Genomic DNA, 23,580 nt, shown 5'->3' with positions numbered 1-23,580 from the left:
TTAAAGCACACAGGGAATTATGTTGTTGTTAAGAACTGGAATTTCATACCTGGCATAGGGGAGATACGGATATACTACCGATGAAGTTAAGTAAAAACCCCATAGCCTAAATCTGAAGTAGGGATATATGAGCCTGTAAAAAAGTCCTATAGCTCTGTCTACTGGAGGAAAAAAAACCTCTAGAAACTATCACCAGTTCAGTAGCAATGAGCAACCATAATACCCAGATTAAGGTTTCTAAATATTTCCCATTAGAAGGAAACAGTTCTGAGGAAGGAATTACATCAATAAGCGTGAAATGTTTTGTTATATTAAAAAAAAAACCACAGGGAGTTCCCGTTGTGGCTCAGTGGTTGACGAATCCAACTAGGAACCATGAGGTTGTGGGTTTGATCCCTGGCCTTGCTCAGCGGGTTAAGGATCTGGTGTTGCTGTGGCTGTGGCGTAGGCTGGTGGCTACAGCTCTGATTTGACCCCTAGCCTGGGAACCTCCATATGCTGCAGGAAGTGGCCCTAGAAAAGGCAAAAAAAACAAAACCCCACATACAAAGGCTATCAAATTAATCGGGTCAGGGGTTCCTGCTCTGGCTCAGTGGGTTAAGAACCCAACTAGTATCCATGAAGATGTAGGTTCGATCCCTGGCCTCACTCAGTGGGCTAAGGATCTGGTGTCTCTGTGGCTGTAGTGTAGATCAAAGATGTGGCTTGGATCCGACCCTTAGCCCTGGAATTTCCATAAGCCACAGGTGTGGCCACACAAAGAAAAAAAAAAGAATAGGGTCATGTCAAAAGACTCAGAAGCCATCCTGAATAAGCTCTCATTGATCAAAAAATGGGGCAAGAACCACAACTGCTCTGAACTGAAACATATCAAATATTTTTAACTCTGGGGAGGAGGGGGAATCCATAATTATAACTAAATTTTAAAAAAATGTGTCACCTTTGGAGATTGCTAAAGAACTGTCCCAGGAGTCCCAAGACTATCTCCAGGTTAGACGATTTACTAAGAGGACTCACAGGACCCAGCATATAATTGTGTTCACAGGTATGATTTATTATGGTGAAAAGATACAGACCAAAATTAGCAAGGGAAAAGGCATACGCCCTCAACGGTCCTCTCCCAGCAGAGTCACGTGGGACACATTTAATCACCCCATCAGGAGCTGTGACAACACATGGGAAGTGCCATTAGGGACCCAGCATCGAAGGTTTTTATTTGGGCCTGGTCACGCAGGCACCCTCCCCTAGCATGTACCCAAACCGCAGGCTCCCAGAACCAGAGCAGGTGTTTAGTACAAATCACACCGTTGTACAGACAGTTCAGGCGCAGTGAGGCACTCACATCTGTGGGAATCTGGGGGTGGTGGGAACCTTCCTAAAAGTCAAGTACTCGGATGCAGCCAAAGGCGACTTGTACGCAGGCCTTTTCAGGGAGGCAGTCTTCAGCTTGCTTTGTTAACTTTTTTTTTTGTCTTTTGTCCTTTTAGAGCCGCACCTGTGGCATGTGGAGGTGCCCAGGCTAGGGGTCTAATCGGATGTGCAGCCACCAGCCTATACCACAGCCAGAGCAACACAGGATCCGAGCCGCATCTGTGACCCACACCACAGCTCATGGCAACGCTGGATCCTCAACCCACTGAGCAAGGCCGGGGATCGAACCCGTGACCTCATGGTTCCTAGTTGGATTCGTTTCCGCTGTGCCACAACGGGAACTCCAGCTTCACGAACTTTTTTTTTGCCCAGGCCATCTCCTCCGCCAAACTGTCATCACGGCAGGAATCATCACATGGCCCCAAGCAGCAGCGAGACCACCCTGAAGTAGTGCCGTCAGGTGTGGCCATTTGCTAGGACACACAGGATTCGGCATGTGGTCACACTGATGGCTACGACTCCCGGCAGCAGAAGATATAAAACAAAATCAGCCATGGAAGAAAAGGCACATGGGGCAAAGTCTGGAGGAAACCAGGAGGTAAGCTGTCACGGGTCCTCTCCTTGAAAGAAGATCACATAGGACACGCTTACCTCCCCCAGCAATGAGCCGTGACAATACGTGTGAAATGCTGTCCACCAGGGTCCGCGACTCCTTAGAGTCTCAGTGCCCAAGGGTTTTTGCTGGGAACCGGTCACATGGGCACCCTGGGCCTAGAAGGCACCAAAATCCCCAATTCCCAGAGGGAAAGCAGATGTTCCGCACAAACCCAACTCCACAAACAGGTCAGGCACCAGGAGCCACTCTTCTCCGTTCTGGGAATGGTGGGAATCTTCCTGAAATTCAAGTTCCCAGAAGCCAGCCAAGGGCCAACCCTGCAGGCAGACCTTCCGAAGGACGGCAGGCTGAGGCCTGCTATGGCAACGTGTTTTCCGCACAGCACAGGAGCCAGTTCTTTTTGCTGAAGACTGGTGAGTAACAAGAGAACCAAGGCATCTCTCCTACCTTTCCTATGAGACTAAACCTCAGGGTAACCAGGGGAAGGGTCTTTATGCAGATCCTGACTCAAACAAGGTGTTAAAAAATTAGGACAATTGGGAAAATTTCAACATCGTATGTTTGAATAATAGTAAGAAATGGATGTTATATTTTTAGGTCTGATAACATATTGTAGTTATGTATGTTAAGAAGAATCCTTGTGTTTAGAGGTACGAAGTAAACTATTTACAACTGAAATGAAGTAACACCTGGGATTTGTTTCAAAGTAATCTAGGGATTTGAGTGTTATTTCAGAATGGGTCCTTTATGGATGAAACAAAATTAGCCATGAATTTATAATTTTTGAAGGTGACAGGTATATAGGGGCTCAGTATACTATTTTCTCTACTTTTATTCAGGCCGTGGGTTTTCCACTGAAAATATTAATCTGCAGAAGGTATTTAGCCCAGTGGCCTTTAGAAACAGAAATGTCATCCTTTCTGCTAGTGGCGGGTTATAGATGGGCATTTGACCCAGTTCTGACCATGAAACACGACCCACTTTGGAAAGGGTGGAAGTCTTGAAAAAGTCTGTTTCTCAGGGAGAAGTAAAGGGGGAGACAGAGCTTTCCTCTGGAGGCTCTTGAATCAGGATATGGTGCCTAAAATTGCTGCAACTTCCTGCCCCAGGAAGCTGCCCCAGGGTAGAGCCAACTCAATATCCTAAGGATGGCAGCTCAGAGAGAGAAAGCCCTCAGGTCACGGCTACCACATGACGTTGCTGAGACACTGACCACACTGGTGTGGAGCCTGCCTTATCCTGAACTTCTTGTTCTGTGAGATACAACATTTCCTCATTGTTCAAGCCAATGCGAATCAGATTTGAATGCATGTAACCTATAGAGTAGGGGCTGGCAAATTTTAGAAAGAGCCAGTCAGCAAATATTTGAGCTTAGCAGACCATTTGGTTTCTGTCACAGCTACTTAACTCGGCTGTTGCAGCTTGAAAGCAGTAAAGATGAAAGGTTAAAATACAAAATAAAAAAAAGGAGCATGGGTGTGTTCCAATCAAGTTGTATGGATAGTGAAATGTGAATTTCATATAATTTGTACATGTCACCATACAGTCCTCTTCTGACCTGCTCCCAACCATCTTTTGCTTTCAGGCCCTATAAAAACAGGTGGTAGGCTGGTGTCGGAGCACAGGATGCAGTGGTGTTTTCTGTACTGAAAAGCATCTGAACTGATAACTGTGATGACAAATGATGAAAGTCCTTAGACTTGTTGGGACAATGTTCAATAACAGAGTACATATATCAACAATTAATTATGAGTAGCTACAGTTTTGTCTATCTATAACTGGTCCTATGAAACATAGATAATGTTGCCAAAGATACAAAAAAGCACACTAGATTTAATAACTTTTTAAGAGTGTCTGACATTAAATTGGTTTGCCCTGACTATAAAGAGTTTACTAAAAATAGCCCTTACCTCCTTCACTATGCAGAATTCTAGGCTTAGGTCCATCACTTAACTTCTAGTCTTAGTTTAACAACTCAGCACTCATACGGGGGGAAAGCATGAAAACTGTGACCTAAAAAGATGCCTCCAGGGACATCTAAAATTGCTCCTTAGGCCCTCACCTCTAACATGATTTTAGGGTTAGACAGGGCTGACATGGTGCTAGAGATGCTTGGTAAAACTGTTAATTAATTTGAGAGAATAAACCAGAACCAGGAGAAGTAACGATAAAGAATAAACTAAGCACTAAATTCAGTGGTCAGGATCCGGCCTCAGTTTTCCCTAACAATCTTCAGAAGTCATTTTTGCACTCAGGGCCTGTTTCTTAGATTAGGTGCTGTCTAAAATCGCTGCTAATTTTAACCTTCTACTGGCTGGGCTCGGAACACATTCCCTACAAATGTAACATCCAGGCCAAGGAAGCTGAGCACCGCCTTCCCTCTTCCCTCAATCAGCTCAGTGCCCTCCATGGTAGACATGCATCCGAAGGACTGGTTAGTGACGACGTCTCCGACTTTTGTGGTCCTGTGAATCATCTGTCAGGTTAAAATGAAGATTCTGACTCCGTACTTCCCATGGTGGGACAGAGATGATGTATATCTTACAAATTCCTATGTGATGCTCTGATACTGCTGGTCCTCAAAAAATAATTTGAGAAGCACAGCAAGAGTCTGCTGTCCTCTTTGAAAGCTGTGCTACGGAAGCTGAAAGGGGAGGGAAAAGGGCGGGGAGCTGCGAGCTCCGCTGAGGAGGTCACCGAGGTCACCGAAGCAGCAGTGCATCCTCTCCTTCACACATTTCACAATTTCTGTGGTGCCTGCGGCGGCCACTGCCACCACCTGCTAAAGGTCAGAAGGCTGGGAAGCTGTTTCAGGTGCTATTTAATTCTCTAGATCTTATTTCATAATCTCTTGCTTTCTTCTCTCCATTTTCTTTTTTAAGGTCCTTTAATTTGGATCTCATTTTGGTCTTCTGCTTGGGATTCAAGAATTGGGAAGGCAAGTAAGTGCCCGTCTGAAAAATTTGGCACGGTAAAATTAAGACAGGAGAAATGGGAGTTCCCGTCGTGGCGCAGTGGTTAACGAATCCGACTAGGAACCATGAGGTTGTGGGTTCAGTCCCTGCCCTTGCTCAGTGGGTTAACAATCCGGCGTTGCCGTGAGCTGTGGTGTAGGTTGCAGACGCGGCTTGGATCCCGCGTTGCTGTGGCCCTGGTGTAGGCCAGTGGCTACAGCTCCGATTCGACCTCTAGCCTGGAACCTCCATATGCAGCAGGAGTGGCCCAAGAAATAGCAAAAAAAAAAAAAAGACAGGAGAAATGAATTACTTATTAATAAGGAAGAGCTGGAAAAAAAAATTCAAGTTGCCACTAAAATTTAGGAAAAGAGAAATCTTAGTGGCTAAGAAGTAGAAATCACTTAGGTCTTATTTACATTCTACTTTAATTTTTAAAATATTTTCTTTCCCAATATCCAAGGCATTAATTTTTTAAAAGTGAAAGTGTAACACTGAGAAATTAGAGTAAGAAGAGACTCATTATTTGTACTCACTCTACTCACTGCATGAACAGAATTACAAAACTGTGCTGACTCTATAAAGTTATCAACTTTGGAAAGGTCATGCCTATAAAAGAAACATCCTATCTTACACAATATAAATCATCACAAAAAAAGACTGATTAAATAGAATAGTAAGCATACTGGTCAATGCTATTTATTTGAAGAACTTTGACAACAAAATATAACTTACCTCTGATAAAGCCGAAGAAAAATGATTGCAGTTTTTATGCATCAAATGATAGGCATTGCCTTTGTATTCTTTTCCCAATTCTTCTACAATTTTTTCTATATCATCTTCTAGGAAGTCAGTGCTCCCCAAAACAACAGCTTCTCTTAAAGAACAAAAAGGAAAAAAAAAAAAGGAAAAAAAGGATATAGTTGCGTGAGTTACAGGTAGCGTAGGCATGTTTAAAGACGTGCTTATTTCCAAGAGTGTTATGACTGATGTAACAAAACGGGGTTAAGGTAATAAGACTAAAAGGTAAAGGAGATGCTTTAATAATTTCAGTTATTTTTAGTTTCTACTTTTTAAAAGCAATAAACTCAAGTACACTACTTCTAAATAATGTACATGCAAAATAAGTCATTGTTAAACAGTGTCATTATATAACAAATGCAGTATCATAGTTATTTTTATTACTGTTGCACTGGGAGTTACATTATTAGAGAACCAGATCCATGCTGCCAATATTCTTGCTTAACTGCACTCGCCATCAAATGGGTGGTCACATTCTCACTTAGAAGTAATCTTTAAGTTATCTGCCACTGGGCTGCAGTGAGATGAACTATCAAATGACTAATTTTTGAAAAAGCATTATAAAACCAAATCCCTCCAAAACAGTAACCAAACCAAAAAACAAACCAACCTCTCACCTCCACCACCCCCAAACTACTACCCTGGAAATGCAACAGACATTATTCAGTAGAAAGTAGAATTTTAGCCAGATACAACTTAGGCATCCAAGAAAGCTGAAAACACTTTAAAAATCCTTTAATCTAGCAGTTTTTGACAAAAGGGAGCCTAAAGAATGGCTGGCATTAGAATACTCCTGCGTGTAAATATTTCAAATTATCTATAGGGAACCATTAACTTAGTAGTGATATTAAAAGGGTGTATAGCTCTCTACTGAATTTCAGTGTTTATGACTTCATTTCACTATTTTTCACCTGGCAAGTTGAACTACTACAGGCCTAAAAGTTTAAAGATCCTTTTAAGATTCTCAACATCACTTTAAATAGAAAACTTAATTAAGGAACGAAATTTGATTATTAGCATTCAGGTTCTCAGTGGCGTTTCCTACTCAAAGGCTCCAGAGTACACTCACACCCAGACGTTTTAAGGTTATCAATACATGTTAATACATGCACCTTAACAGCTAATCTATTCAAATTATTTGTTTAGTTATTTCAAGTTTATATCTTTTATCTTTTTTTTTGGGGGGGGAGGTCTTTTTAGGGCCGCAGCCATGGCATATGGAGGTTCCCAGGCTAGGGGTCAAATCAGAGCTGCAGCTGCCAGCCTACCCCACAGCCACAGCAATGCAGGATCTGAGCCACATCTTTGACTTACACCATGGCTCATGGCAAGGCCGGATCCTTTAACCCACTGGGCGAGGCCAGGGATCGAACCTGCGTCCTCAAGGATACTGGTCAGATTCGTTTCTGCTGAGCGCAATGGGAACTCCCATTTCAAATTTATAAACAATGTTCCTTTCATTGGGCAAATGAAGGGATTTTCAAGAACGTGAGGAAGGTCACAATAAAACTTTGCTCCATCTCCCCCTAAAATAGAAGACTGAGGGGAAGCAATCATTAGATAGGAATGTTTTCTGAAGCAGAATCATATACCAAGGTAAAACCATTTTTAAAGTAGAATAACTTTTGTGGTGGCTGAATAAGAGCAACAGACTAGCTCAGGCACTTTACCTGGCTGATTACTATTGTCACACAACAACTTAGGTAGATTTGATTTTAAAGTGTCAGCAACTAAAACAATGTTAAAGAAACATTTTAATTTCCTAGATGTTAATCTACAGGATGAATTCTGTATGCCTGAAAACAAGCTTTGGCACCTAAGACAGTGTAATAAAAATTATCCTCCCTACTTACTTAAATTTAAATGTTTCTCCTAGTTCAGAAGCATTTCCTGGGGAAATTTCAAATATTCCAGAAAAGGGGTAAGGATGGCCACCATAAGCAAACTCTGAAAAGAGAAAACTCATGATTTTTAGTATTTATCACATAAAATTTAACCAGTATGCTGAATTAGCTTTAATAAATGATGAGGATAATAATGATACCATCTAAATATTTTTCAGTTTAATGCTTTCACAAATATTTCATTTAGTATTTTATTCTACTACTTGAATAGAATAGTTGATGTAAGAGACTTGAAACTCTAATAACAAAAGACACTCAAAGGTAATCCTGATTTGTATATTTATTTATTCTGGCTGGAGGAGAGTGACTAACACTCAAAGATCCGCGTGTTTATCGATCATGCTCAAGTAAGTAGGTGGGTGCTTCAGTGGTTTGCCACTTTCTAACTTCAAGTGACCAAATTTCAAACTTGAACTTTACTGGAAAAACTGTTTAATAACCATGAGTTTTCATGGTTCCTGGGATGAAGATTCTTGGCTTATCTTTGGGTAAGAGTGAAACATTAGCAAACCTGAAAAACTGAATTCAATTCCTCTCATTCAAGAAAAGATAAGCTGCAAAATTAACACACACACACACACTCCACAGCACATCTTTAAGCTAGAAGAGAACTATAGTGAATGTATTTCCAGGCTCATCAGATATAAACTCTCATCCAGCACAAAAATGGAGAATGGTTTCAAATCAGGAAGGAACTAAAATTTCTGGCTACAATTCTGACATGAGATACTTAGATATTTAGGTGGCAAATCTTAGTAGATTTAAAGAATTCCAAACAATTGCTTAAATTAATCTCATCACTTAGAATTTATTAAATGTAATCTTTTAAGGTCTTAGAACAAAACATGGGAAAGAATAAGGCAATTCTAACCTTACTTCTGATTCAGATCTTTCAGAAAAAGAAGCAAAATGTAGAATAAGAAAGTGTTCAGCATTAAATTCTGAAATATACATTAAAAATTTTTAATGGAGAATTTTATAAAACATTGTAGATAAGGTTAGATAGCCATGGCAAGATCATATTTAGATTTTTTAATGTCTCAATTATAGCAAGGAAAGTGTAGGCCCACTTGTTCTTTTATTCTAGAAACAATTCACTTTTAGGAATGTATCTGGCCCTGGCCTTGCTGTTCTGAAACATATTTCTAATTATTCCTAAGTCATTTTCTGAATGGGAACAATGATCAGGCAGGTAAAAGGATAACGGGTTAGTATATGACACTAGGGGTCAGGTCCTAGTTCTGTTAATTATTCGCAGTAGCACTTTTAGCAGGTCTGAGCTTCAGTTTCATCTGAAAAATGCTCCCATCTACCTCAGACCGGCATGGTCATGTCGTACAAAACTTGGTGGTACTTTTAAAAACTGTAACACAACATACAAATTCGGGTAAAAAGGAATGTATACGCCAACTGTGGCAAAAGCCAAGTCAAACAGGGAGCAAAGCCACCCATATCAATACTCTAACCACTGAAACTTTCTGCGGGAACTTCACTGCTTTGGGGGATTATTTGGTAGATGCAGTCTTCCAAGTACAACAGAACTTAACATGGTAGATCTTTACAGCACTGCACCCAGAAGCAGCTAATTCAGCCTATAAAAAAAGGGATAGAAAAACACCACACTAACATATTCAAGTAAATGAACCTTTTCTTTGTATCAGCCAAAGCTGGTATGTAGTCCTCAGGGGTAACTGGGAGTAAGGTGCAATGCCATAGGCTGAGAGGCCACCAAGACTGCCCAGCTGAAGCAGACAGAAGCATTGGTGCTATACGGTAGTTTATATGCAAACGAGTATATTACTACAACCTTGATGAAACGAGCCATGTCATCTGTTTTACACAGACTATTACTACCTACAACTTGATCAGATTATCTTGTACTGAGAGAGAATGAGAACAAAGGAAAAGTTGTGGAAACAGAGCTGCTTGGTTTGAGTGGTTCTAGTTATGCTTATCATAGTGAAAGGTAATAAAGAATAAAAAGGGCTGAGTTAATGACAAAGGCCATCAATCCTGAGCAAAAAGCTAGATGTCATCAAAGGCAGGATTTGCTCAGAGATATTTTAAAACTATCCCTATGCACTTACAGGTCTACAAAAACAAATTTATTACTGAAATTCCCTCAGGAAATTGGTATTACAAGTTTGACACTCTAGCATTAATCCTTTTCCAACCAAAACCATTGTTTTTATCATACTATTTCTCTCTCTCTCTTTTTTTTTTTTTGCCATTTCTTGGGCTGCTCCTGCAGCATACGGAGGTTCCCAAGCTAGGGGTCTCATTGGAGCTGTAGCCACAGGCCTATGCCAGAGCCACAGCAACTCGGGATCCGAGCCGTGTCTGCAACCTACACCACAGCTCACGGCAACGCCGGATCGTTAACCCACTGAGCAAGGCCAGGGATCGAACCTGCAACCTCATGGTTCCTAGTTGGATTCGTTAACCACTGAGCCATGACGGGAACCCTTTACTTTTTTTTTATTTTTTATTTTTTGCTTTTTAGGGCCGAACCTGTGATATATGGAAGTTCCCAAGCTAGGGGTGGAATTGGAACTGCAGCTGCCGGCCTACACCACAGGCACAGCAACATGGGATCGGAGCCACGTCTGCGACCTACACCACAACTCACGGCAATGTGGATCCTTAACCCGCTGAGCAAGGCCAGGGATTGAACCCACGTCCTCATGGATACTAGTCAGATTCGTTTCCGCTGAGCCACAACGGGAACTATTTTTTGAAGTTCAAGGTTTCTTAGGAAGGTCAATATATATAAAAGTGAAATGGTCATGGTATAACAATCTCAAAAGGAAAATATTTTTTAAGACAGTATTTAGAATAAAAGAAAACCAAATCAATGCACACCCATGTACTCTGAGTACTCTCTCCCCAAATACATTTAATTTAGGGCATTTTTCTGAAATACAAATATAAACAAATACAGGGAGATTTTCATCTACTTTCTACAATAAAGCATGAAAGTGCATTAAAAAAAAAGAGGAAGAGCTGTTTTCATGATTTTACAACTCTTTTTAAAGGAGAAAAATCTTCAGAAAATGCATTTAGACTGTGTGTACACATACCTCTGCCATATACTTCAATTCCTGAATGAAAAACTCCAATTCCGATGGATGAGGTGTACTCGTTCATCCAGTACTGAGGGGAAAAAAGATTCAGAATATTTGTTCATTTACAATTCAACTCCACATTATTAGAGGCTACAGCTGCCCAAGTCCTTCACTGAATACTGAGGCCTTTCTAACCGCATTTCTTGGTACTCTCCTTACAGCTCTGAAACTCCGTAACGCCCCCCCTCAGTCCTGTCTCTGTGCCTTTGCTTGTGCCATGTACCAACGTGAAATGCCTTCCAGGTCCAAATGAATGTCTCAAAATATGCATAAACCAGAAGATCTAAACCTGGTTAGGTTGGGGGAAAAAAAATGATATAAAACCTCTTCTGTTAGTGACTTAAAAAAAAAAAATCACATATAATGTCTGCGTTTGTACCTATCTTTCTTCTATCTTCAGTGTTTCCTTTTATTCGCTGGTGTGCTCCCTGAAGACAGGGGTAGTTTATTCTTTTTCAAAAACATCTGGCATATATGTATGTCCTGGTTCAGCTCAAAGTTTGATAATATAGTAATAAATAATATGAGGAGCAAAAGTTAGAACAATCTTCTTACCGTTGGCCTCAAGAAAAACTCCCAGAAAAAGGGAGGGGTGAAGAGTGTGTGTGTGTGTGTGTGTGTGTGTGTGTGTCTGTCTGTCTGTCTGTCTGTCTGTCTGTCACGTTGGGGGGGGGATGAGAAGAAATGCAGGCCGAGGGAAGGGGGCAGACACAGGTAATGTGATGCGAAATCATGTGAGGAGACTGTGAAAGGAGTCTGGGTGGAGTGAGGAGGGTTCCATCAAGAAGGTAAAACAAGTTCCTAATAGCAAACATTTTAGTAACACTGAGTAGTGTTACAAATCTATTCTATTTCTCACTGGTTAAAGGGCAGATACTTTGTCTTTAATTTTTCTAGGTTTATTCAAGGCGCCCCCCCCCCACCCGCCTTTTGGGCTACACCTGGGCCAGGGATGGAATTAGAGCTATAGTTGCAGCAATGTGGGATCCTTAACCTGCTGAGCCACAGTGGGAACGCCAAAGCCTTTTATTTATTTATTTATTGGCCACACCCATGACATGTAGAATTTCCTGGGCCAGGGATCGAATCCACACCACAGCAGCTCCCCAAGCTGCTGCAGTTACAATGTTGGATCCTTAACCCGCTATGCCCAAAGGGAACTCCTCAAGTTTTAACCTTGGCTCCAGACCCCTAGACAGTTTCTCCCAGACCCGGGAAAATGCACATTGTCATTGCCAGAGAAAGCATAAACGATAAAAGTAGGTTTTCTTCCCCTAAAATGTTCCTGGAAGAAAAATTAAACAATAATAAACAAGAAATATTTAAAAAAGAACAGAGGACCTTCTCATCTAGATATCAAAATAATCATTCAAACAGCAGAGTACTGTTGCAGAAACAGATCCTTATATATATATAAGAATCTGGTGTATGATAGAAAGTGGTACTTATAATTAATGAAATTAATTATACTATATACATAGTGTATATACTATGACTGAGTCACTTTGCTGTATAGCAGAAATCGGCACAACACCGTAAATTAATTATAATAAAACAAAAAATGCTCAAAAAAAAAATGACACCAGGCAGCTGCTGCCCCAGCCAGAAATAAACGTTCTGTTGTTTCTTCTTAAAAAAATAAAATTAAAATTAGGGGAGTTCCCATCGTGGCGCAGTGGTTAACGAATCCGACTAGGAACCATGAGGTTGCGGGTTCGGTCCCTGCCCTTGCTCAGTGGGTTAACAATCTGGCGTTGCCGTGAGCTGTGGTGTAGGTGGCAGATGCGGCTCGGATCCCACTGTGGCGTTGCTGTGGCTCTGGCGTAGGCCTGTGGCTACAGCTCCGATTAGACCCCTAGCCTGGGAACCTCCATATGCCATGGGAGTGGCCCAAGAAATAGGAAAAAGAAAAAAAAAAAAAAAAATTAGGATTTCCCTGGTAGTTCAGTGGGTTAAGGAGCCACTGGTGTCACTGCTGTGGGGTGGGAACTTATGTATGCTGCAGGTGTGGCCAAAACAAAGAAAAAAGAATAAAATTAATGATAAGGGAAAAATTATAAGTGTGCTGATAAAATTGATTATGCATAAAAATGCATTTCACATATCTAAAAATTCCAGTGTTTCTAAAAATAATCATGTAGAAGAAAACAAAATAGATTAAAAAAATCTTAGATGGGAAAAGCAAAATGTAGAATTTATAGAGGAAAACAACAGATATTTAACATAAACATTTACAACTTTTTCTTATATAAAACTACAGAAGAACAAAAGAGAAACAACAAATGGAGGGAAAAGGCTGTAACACGAAGATGACTTCTGAGAACACCAGCCTCCCTTTCTATCTGATTCTATCTGCCTCTTGATTCTGGACAGCCTGAACTTGGATGGCGAGTTAGGGAAATGAGTGGTACCTTTTTATCTGACTCCATTTGGTTTTGAATGGAGAGTAGAGAGGATACAGATAGCAAGGAATTTCTCAATATATTTATCCACATCTATGTTAATTCCAGAATTTGGGTGGCAAAACCCCCACAAAGTGAGTAATCATAGAAGAAATTAGTGGCTAACAAACATGAATTAATAATCTCATTAGTAAACAGAGAAATGCTAATTAAAACAAAAAACTACCATTCTTTTTTTTTTTAATCACCTGGATTGGCAAATATAAAAAATATTGCTAATATTGGTGTTGGTGAGCATGTCAGGAAGATACTGCAGAAACACGCATCACTGACAAGCAATCAACCATTCCATCTCCCGGACGCTAGTCTACAGCAGAGCTTGAACAAATGCAGACACATGTCCCAGGGTATTAACTGCAGTTGCCTCTAACACTGAAAAACTGGAAGCAATCTAAATATCAGTAGGAGACGGGCTACACAAGTGATGGTAAATCCACATTATGAACTATCACACAGCTGCTAAAGAAGAATGAGTCAATATATAAGGACATAAAGCAAAAACATTAATCCATTATCTGTATAACCCATTATCTGCAACATGATGACATTTTTGTAAGTTAAATAAAGATGCCCTGTGTATATGTTTACATGACAAATATGGGTAAATAAAACAAACCCCCACCAACTACAACAACAACAAAGGTCTGAAGCATTACAGAGCAAACTGTTAACAGTTTGGGGGAGGGGAAGCAATAGAGTGGGTGTGGGACACAGGAGGGTAAAACAGTACTTTCACTTTCAGCCGCATGTATTTCAGGATGGTTTTGCTAAATTTACGAATTATGTGATTTACTTTTAACCGTTTTTAAAGTGAAACACTATATTCTCTTAGCTTAACAGGTTTCAATTTATTTGAACATTTAAACTATCTTAAAAGAACAGCCTGCATATAAACATCATAAGCGGCAGCATTATTTCTATTAGCAAAATACTGGTAACAATTTAAACGTGTACCTATAAGGTACTGGTGCATAAACTATTATAACGAACAATATTTAGAATACTATGGAATCATAAAAAGAAGGGGGAGAAACTGATGGGGAGTAATTTCCAGGATATATGTTAGGAGAACAGAAGCTGGTTTGAAGATGCTTCCATGGGTCAACTTTGGGAAGATCTGAATAGCAAAAAGAATAATGACAATAATGGGCTACAGCATATTGAATAAAAAAATAATGAGTCCACAGTAATACCAAAGGGGGGAAAAAAGTGAAAGGAGAGAAAGCTCTTTACAGAGGAAAGACAGCTACTAAATATAGATGTCAAGGCAGAATTGGATAATCACCATTTTGCAGCCCCCAGCAGATGCAGGCAAAGGATCATAGGTGCTAAAACCCCTGGGAGAAGGTTGTTGGAGAACAATGTTCCCATAGGCTCAAAGTATCAGCCCCATATTTTCCTAAATTATGAGGAGAAAAAGATACCTTAGTAATGGAAAATTATGGTGAATATCACTTATTCAAGTGACTAAACTAAGCGTCATCAATAGTTGGACAAACTGATGTTACGTGCCTCCTGGATGTGATGAAACAGAAAGGCTGCAGCATTCCCCCTGTCAGTTTTCTTGTCAAATGTATTAAACAGAATATCACCAGAAGGAAAGATCAGGTAAGTCTGGATTGTGGGACCTTCTAGAACAAAAGTAGCCTGGTCTTTAAAACAGCTACAAGCAATGAAGGAACAGAGGCTGGATCCTAGATTTAAGAAGAAAAAAAAAAAAGCTAAAAAGACATTATTGGGATAACTGAGGGAAAGATGGACTATGCATTAGACAAATTCTTGTGCCAACTGAAAATTTCCCGGGTGTGTAAAGCAGTACTGTAGCTCGGTAGCGAAGGTCTTGGGCAATACATGGTGGAGTATGCAGAGAGGGCTGTGACAGTTTGTGTGAGTGTGGGCAGAGGAGGCTAAAAGAAGGCCAACATGGTTAAAACTGGTCAATCTAGATAGAGTACATAGAATATACTCTTCTTCTTTTTTTAAAGAATGTACTCTTCTTTCATTTTTTTTTTTTGGAAGATGTAAACATTTTCAAAATGAAAAAGGGGAACTAAAGAGAAAGAGCTAATCCTTGCCTCCTTCCAGCAGAAAAGATTCCAAGTTTCTTGCTATTCTCCTACTTCCTCACCCTTTTACAGAAACAGGGTAAAATACCACAGGTGACCATGCTGGTCTGCATACAAATTCTAAGTGCCTTTATTAATAAAAAGGTTAGTTATAATTAACATAGAATATTCTATTAGTTTCAGGTATATAACACAGTGATTCCTTATCATGTTATGAAATGACCAGTGCAATAAGAGCAGCTACCATCCACCACATACCAAGTCGTGGCGGTATTATTGACTATATTCTCTGGGTAGGACAGTTCCGTATTTCAGTGTGGTAAGCCTGTACCTCTTAATCCCCTTCACCCGTTTCATCCATCTTCCGACCCCGCTCTCCTCTGGCAGCTACCAGTTTGTTCTCCACATCTTTGAGTTTGTTTCAGCTGTTTTGTTCATTTCCTTTTTTTTTTTTTTAAAGATTTTATTTATTTATTTATTTTTGTCTTTTTGCCATTTCTTGGGCTGCTCCCTCAGCATATGGAGGTTCCCAGACTAGGGGTCTAATCAGAGCTGTAGCCACCGGCCTACGCCAGAGCCACAGCAACAGGGGATCCGAGCCGCATCTGTGACCTACACCACAGCTCACGGCAACACTGGATTGTTAACCCACTGAGCAAGGCCAGGGATCAAACCTGCAACCTCATGGTTCCTAGTCGGATTCATTAACCACTGAGCCACGATGGGAACTCCCATTTCTTTTGTTTTTAAGAGTCTACATATCAGTGAAATCATATAGAATTTGTTTTTCTCTGTCTGACATTTCACTTAGCACATGATATTCTGCAAGTCTATCCATACTGCTGCAAATGGCAAGATTTCATTCTTTCTTTTAAATGGCTGGGGAATATTCCAGTGTATTTATACAGCACATCTTCTTTATCCACTCATCCACTGATAGACATTTAGGATACTTCTGTATCTTGGCTACTACAGTCAGTAGTTTCTTTGGCAGCCAACCTCTGGGACTTAAACTGTCTCAAAATTGTTTTAAATTGAAAAAAATCTCATTGCTTATATTGTTTGCAACCAATAATTTGGTCTTATTTACTACTGACTTCCTTCACAGCAGCATCAGCAGGCTTTTGTTCTGGATGCAGACAGCTCCTACCTAGTTATCTTTTCTTCTTCTACAGTGTGAGCCTCTCTTTCAAAATACAGACCATTTTAGAAAGAGATAGATCATAGTAGTTGTCTGCAATAATCAAAAGGTTTTAAACTCTTAGTAAATTGAACATTTCCATTTAATATCTAACATCATTTAATTTATACAACTTTTGTTGATCAGTTAACAGCCTTCTGAAAGTGCTTTTATAATTTCTATAATGAGAATCTAAATGTTTTTATTAAGAGACAAAGGTTTTCACGAAAACAAACAAACAAACAAAAAACAAAACAAAAAACTACACAGTGAGTTTTAGCCAAAGAGTTAAGACAGTGTTAGGACGGGAAAGTACTTGTCAGAGTGGGGATCCTGGACTCAAAAATCTTTTACTCTCTGCTCTTTCTGCAATGAAAATAATCTCTTCCACGTTTAGAACTTCTGTACGGTGCCTGGGTATGTACTATATATGTATTATTTCAGTCGGAAGTTTCCCTGCATTCAAGACTTTATATTCCAAAAAATAAAAGGGTAGTTTTGACACATTTCATAAACTGAAGAATCTGTAAAATGAGAGAAACGAAAACGAGAGAGAAGTGTACCACCTAAAAATTTGGTCAGTCCTTTGGGGTTCAATCTAATGAGACCTGATCTATATAAGGTTTGTAAAGAACTGCTGAGACACCACAATGAAAAATGAATACCTGACAGCTTTGCAAGTAGTAGTGTTACTTCCACGCTTAGATGCAAAGTTGGACAATCTGGTCGAGAGTTTCTGCTCAAGGTTACAGAAAGCCTGTAAGTTGCTAGGAAAAGGATTTCTTAACCCAGAGATGATTCCTTTGGGCAGTTTAAAAAGCAGTAGTTGGAGTTCCCATCGTGGTGCAGAGGAAAAGAATCCGACTAGGAACCATGAGGTTGCAGGTTCGATCCCTAGCCTTGCTCAGTAGGTTAAGGATCCAGCATTGCCATGAGCTGTGATGTAGGTCACAGACGCGGCTCGGATTCCGCGTTGCTGTGGCTCTGGCGTAGGCCAGCGGCTACAGCCCGGATTCAGCCCCTAGCCTGGGAACCTCCATATGCCTCAGGTGTGGTCCTCAAAAGACAAAAAAATAAAATAAAATAAAATAAAATAAAACACATCAATTAACACTGATGTTGCTTATTCACTGGGACAGTGATAATGAGGGACTCAATAATTCTTTACTTTTCATGTTTCTTTGTATCTTCTATCCCTAAAAGCTACTCCAAATGTAAGAGTTAATTTATTTTCAAAATTAGAAATCTATGACTAGATTACCTCTGCTGACCTGACAGAAACAAAAATGATTATAAAGAATACTATGAACTGCTGAGAACTATAAAATATTAATAAAGGAAATTAAAGAGGATGCAAAGAAATGGAAAGGTAGCCCATGCTCTTGGATTGGAAGAACTGATATTGTTAAAATGGCCATTTTACCCAAAGCAATCTACAGATTTAATGTGATCCCTATCAAATTACTCCTGACATTTTTCACAATTAATCTTCAACAAAGGAGGCAAGAATACAAAATGGAAAAAAGTCTCTTCAGCAAGTGTGCTGGGAAAACTGCACAGCTGCATGTAAATCGATGAAATCAAAACACACTCTCACATCATGAATGAAAATAAACTCAAAAGGGCTTAAAGACTTTAAACATAAGGCATGACACCAAAAATTCCTAAAAGAGAACACAGGCATTCTTTGACACCAGCCTTATTAGAAATGTTTTCTTAGGTCAGTCTCCTAAGACAACAGAAATAAAAATAGGAATTCCTGTCGTGGCTCAGCGGTAACGAACCTGACTAGTATCCATGAGGATGTGGGTTCGATCCCTGGCCTTGCTCAGTGGGGCAAGGATCTGGCATTGCTGTGAGCTACAGTGTAGGTCATAGACAAGGCTTGGATCTGGCGTTGGTGTGGCTGTGGTGTAGGCTGGCAGCTGCGACTGTGATTTGACCCCTGCCCTGGGAACTGCCATATGCCTCAGGTGTGGCCCTAAAAAGAAAAAAAGTAAACAAATAAATGTTGGAGAGGGCATGGAGAAAAGGAAACCCTCCTACACTGCTGGTGGGAACGTAAATTGGTACAACCACTATGGAGAACAGTATGGAGGTTCCTCAGAAAAGTGAATATAGAACTACATATGGGAGACAGGATTAAGATGGCGGAATAGAAGGACTGGAGCTCAACTTCTCTCCTGAAAACAACAAAATTCACAACTAAAGGCTGAGCACTCTTCACCCAAATGGACCGGAAACCTTAAAAAAAGATATCCTACTCCAGAAGAAAGAGGAGGCCACATCAAGAGGTAGGAGGGGCGATTTCACGATATAAACAACTCCATACCTCCTGGGTGGGAAGCTCCACAGTCTGGAAACTAACTGGTTCACAGAGACTCACCTACAGGAGTGAGAGTTCTGAGCCACACATCAAACTCTCATGTGTGGGGATCTGACACGGGGAGAAAGAGCCCCCGGAGCATCGGGCACTGAGGGCCAGTGGGGCTTGTGTGCAGGAGCTCCACGGGACTGGGAGGAACGGAGACCCCATTCTTAAAAGGCGCACACAGACTTTCACGTGCACTGGATCCCAGGGCAAAGCAAAGTCTCCAAGGGAATCTGGGTCAAACCTGACCACAGTTCTTGGAGGACATCCTGGGAAAATAGGGGTGAACATGGCTTGTTGTGAGGGAAGGACATTGAAAGCAAAGCTCTCGGGAATATTCAGCAGCTGCCTTTCTCTGGAGGTGGCCATTTTGGGAAAATCTGGCCCCACCCGTCAGTCAGGGCTGAGAAGCCCCAGGGCAAACAACAATCCAGGTGGGATCACAGCCCCGCCCCTCAGTAAAGAGGCTACCTAAAGAGCCTCAGGCACACAGCTGCCCCTAATCCCATCCAGAGACTAAGCCTCACCCACCAGAGGGACTAGAATCAGCTCCACCTCCAGGGGGCAGCATCAGCCCCTCCCATCAGGAAGCCTACAGCAAGCCTCCATACTGACTTCAGCCACAAGGGGGGCAGACATCAGAAGTAAGAGAGGCTACAACCCTATTATCTGTAAGAAGGTCACCACACCAAAAAACCTATAATAATGAAAAGACAGAGGATTATAACCCAGATGAGGGAGAAAGGAAAAATTCCAGAAAAACAGCTAAGTGAGGAGGAGATTCTCAGCCTCCAGGGAAAAGACTTTAGACTGTCGATGCTGAAGATGATGCAAGACATTGGAAATAAACTGGAGGCAAAGATGGATAACTTACAGGAAACACTGACCAAAGAGATACAAGATATAAAACTTAAACAAGAAGAGATGCAAGATGCAGTAGCTGAAATAAAAAATTCACTAGAAGCAGCCAACAGCAGAATACAGGAGGCAGAAGAACGAATAAGCAAGGTGGAGGACAGAGTAGTGGAAATTACGGATGCGGAACAGAAAAGAGAAAAAAGATTGAAAACAAATTAAGAGAGTCTCAGAGAACTCTGGGACAATGTTAAACGCACCAACATCCGTATTATAGGGGTGCCAGAAGGGGAAGAGAGAGAGAAGGGGACAGAAAAAATATTCCAAGAGATAATAGCCGAAAACCTCCCTCACATGGAAAAGGAACCACTCACTCAAATCCAGGAAGCACATCAAGTACCATATAAAATAAACCCAAGGAGGAACACCCCGAGACACATATTAATCAAACTGACCAAAACTAAAGACAAAGAGAAAATCTTGAAAGCAGCTAGAGAAAAGAAACAAGTAACATACAAGGGAACCCCGATGAGGTTATCGGCAGATTTTTCAACAGAAACTCTGCAGGCCAGAAGGGAGTGGCATGATATCCTTAACGTGATGAAAGGAAAAAAATCTCCAACCAAGATTACTCTACCCAGCAAGGCTCTTATTCAGATTTGAAGGAGAAATCAAAACCTTCACAGATAAGCAAAAGCTGAGAGAATTCAGCAACACTAAACCAGCCTTACAACAAATACTAAAGGAACTTCTCTAGGCAGAAAAGAACAAGAGAAGAAGGAAAGGGAAAAGAGCAGCAAAAACAAATCCAAAGTAATTAAAAAAATGGCAATAAGAACATACATAGCAATAATTACCTTAAATGTGAATGGACTAAATGCCCCAAACAAAAGACATAGACTGGCTGAATGGATACAAAAACAAGACCCATATATATGCTGTTTTCAAGAAACCCACTTCACTTCTAGGGACACATACAAATTGAAAGTGAGAGGATGGAAGAAAATATTTCATGCAAATAGGGATCTAAAGAAAGCTGGAGCAGCAATACTCATATCAGACAAAATAGACTTTAAAATGAAGAATATTTTAAGGGACAAAGAAGGACATTACATAATGATCAAAGGATCAATCCAAGAAGATGATATAACAATTTTAAATATCTATGCACCCAACACAGGTTCACCACAATATATAAGGCAACTGTTAACAACCTTAAAAGGAGAAATTGACAATAACACAATCATAGTGGGGGACTTTAACACCCCACTGACAGCAATGGACCAGATCATCCAGACAGAAAATCAATAAGGAAATACAGGCCTGAATGAAGCATTAAACCACATGGACTTAATAGATATTTATAGGACATTCCATCCAAAAGCAACAGAATACACATTCTTCTCAAGTGCACATGGAACATTCTCTAAGATTGATTATATCCTGGGCTACAAATCCAACCTCAGTAACTTTAAGAAAACTGAAATCATGTCAAGCATCTTTTCTGACCACAACGCTATACGACTGGAAGTCAACAAGAAAAAAACTGCAAAAAACACAAACACGTGGAGACTAAGCAACATGCTACTAAACAACCAATGGATCACTGAAGAAATCAAAGAGGAAATTAAAAAATACCTAGAAGCAAATGACAACAAAGACACAACACTCTAAAACCTATGGGTTGCAGCAAAAGTCATTCTAAGAGGCAAGTTTATAGCAATACAAGCCCACCTCAGGAAACAAGAAAAAGCTCAAATAAACAAGCTAACTTTACATATAAAGCAGCTCAAGAGAGAAGAACAGACAAGACCTAAAGTTACTAGAAGGAAAGAGATCATAAAGATCAGAGCAGAAATCAATGAAAAAGAAACAAAGAAAACCATAGAAAAGATCAATGAAACAAAAAGCTGGTTCTTTGAAAAGATCAATGAAACAAAAAGCTGGTTCTTTGAAAAGATCAACAAAATTGATAAACCCCTAGCCAGACTTATCAAGAAAAAAAGAGAGGACTCGAATCAAAAAAATTAGAAATGAAAAAGGAGAAGTAACAACGGACATCACAGGAATAGAGAGGATCATATGAGACTACTATATGCAACTATACACCAATAAAACGGAAAACCTAGAAGAAATGGACAAATTCTTAGAAAAGTACAATCTTCCAAGACTAAACCAAGATGAAAGAGAAAGGATGAATGGACCAATCACAAGAACTGAAATTGAAACTGTGATTTAAAAACTTCCAACAAACAAAAGTCCAGGGCCAGATGGCTTCAGAGGCGAAATCTATCAAACATTTAGAGAAGAGCTAACACCTCTCCTTCTGAAACTATTTCAAAAAATTGCAGAGAAAGGGATACTCCCAAACTCACTCTATGAGGCCATCATCACCCTGATACCAAAACCAAAGATACCACAAAAAAAGAAAACTACAGGCCAATTTCACTGATAAACATCAATGCAAAAATCCTCAACAAAATACTAGCAAACTACATCCAACAATACATTAAAAGGATTATACAGGAGTTCCCATCATGGCGCAGTGGTTAATGAATCTGACTAGGAATCATGAGGTTGCGGGTTTGATCCCTGCCCTTGCTCAGTGGGTTGACGATCCGGCATTGCCGTGATGTGGTGTAGGTTGCAGATGTGGCTCGGATCCCGCATTGCTGTGGCTCTGGCGTAGGCCGGTGGCTACAGCTCCGATTGGACCCCTAGCCTGGGAACCTCCATATGCCACAGGAGCGGCCCAAGAAATAGCAAAAAGACAAGAAAAAAAAAAAAAGATTATACAGCATGATCAAGTGGGACTTATCCCAGGGATGCAAGGGTTCTTCACTATCCCCAAATCCATCAGTGTGATACACCACATTAACCAACTAAAGAATAAAAACCATATGCTCCTCTCACTAGACGTGGAAAAAGCCTTTGACAAAATCCAACACCCATTTCTGATAAAAACCCTTCAGAAAGTGGGCATAACGGGAACCTATCTCAACATGATAAAGGCCATATATGACAAATCCACAGTGAACATCATTCTCAATGGTGAAAAGCTGAAAGAATTCCCGCTGAGATTAGGAACAAGACAAGGATGTCCACTCTCGCCACTACTCTTCAAGATAGTTTTGGAAGTCCTAGCCAAGGCAATCAGAGAAGTAAAAGAAATGAAAGGAATCCAAATTGGAAAGGAAGAAGTAAAACTATCACTATTTGCAGATGACATGATACTATACCTAGAGAATCCTAAAGATTCTACCAGAAAACTGTTAGAGCTCATCCACGAATTTGGTGAAGTCGCAGGATACAAAATCAATACACAGATATTGATGGCATTTCTATACACTAACAATGAAAGAGAAATTACAGAAGCAATCCTGTTTACCATCGCATCCAAAAGAATAAAATACCTAGGAGTAAACCTACCTAAAGAGACAAAAGACCTGTACTCTGAAAACTATAAGACACTGATGAAAGAAAGCAAAGAGGACACAAATAGATGGAAAGATATACCATGCTCGTGGATTGGAAGAGTTAATATTATCAAAATGGCTATACTACCCAAGGCAATCTACAGATTCAATGCAATCCCTATCAAATTACCAAGGACATTTTTCACAGAACTTGAACAAAATACTTTAAAGTTTGTTTGGAAGCACAAAAGACCCAGAATAGCCAAAGACATCCTGAAAAAGAAACATGGAGCTGGAGGAATCAGGCTCCCACACTTCAAACTATACTACAAAGCAACAATCATCAAAACCGCATGGTACTGGCACAAAGACAGACATATAGATCAGTGGAACAGGATAGAAAGCCCAGAATTAAACCCACGCACCTACAGCCAACTCATCTATGACAAAGGAGGCAAG

The 23,580-nt window shown here is 40.4% G+C and overlaps 1 protein-coding gene and 1 long non-coding RNA gene across 18 annotated transcripts in view; one reads left to right on the top strand and one right to left on the bottom strand.

Moving 5' to 3' along the window:
- DESI2 (desumoylating isopeptidase 2) overlaps positions 1 to 23,580 on the bottom strand; it is a 50,985-nt gene that overhangs the window by 8,949 nt on the left and 18,456 nt on the right. For 6 of the 17 annotated variants that reach the window (NM_001097419.1, XM_084978622.1, XM_084978623.1 and 3 more), the window contains 3 exon segments: positions 5,677 to 5,818; positions 7,596 to 7,689; positions 10,727 to 10,799. In NM_001097419.1, coding sequence (NP_001090888.1) covers positions 5,677 to 5,818; positions 7,596 to 7,689; positions 10,727 to 10,799 — 309 coding nt within the window. 17 annotated transcript variants of the gene reach the window in all.
- On the top strand, positions 15,236 to 22,434 carry LOC146398847 (uncharacterized). The gene is made up of 2 exons (XR_014817491.1): positions 15,236 to 15,824; positions 17,529 to 22,434. It is a non-coding gene; the product is annotated as an uncharacterized LOC146398847 (long non-coding RNA).

The sequence above is a fragment of the Sus scrofa genome, chromosome 10, assembly GCF_054392235.1.
Source record: "Sus scrofa isolate SSC_HxYL_T2T_F1_AM1 chromosome 10, Sscrofa_HxYL_maternal_Yorkshire_Landrace_v2.0, whole genome shotgun sequence".
In the NCBI taxonomy this organism is placed as follows: domain Eukaryota; kingdom Metazoa; phylum Chordata; class Mammalia; order Artiodactyla; family Suidae; genus Sus; species Sus scrofa.
This window is presented reverse-complemented; position numbering and strand designations above follow the sequence as displayed.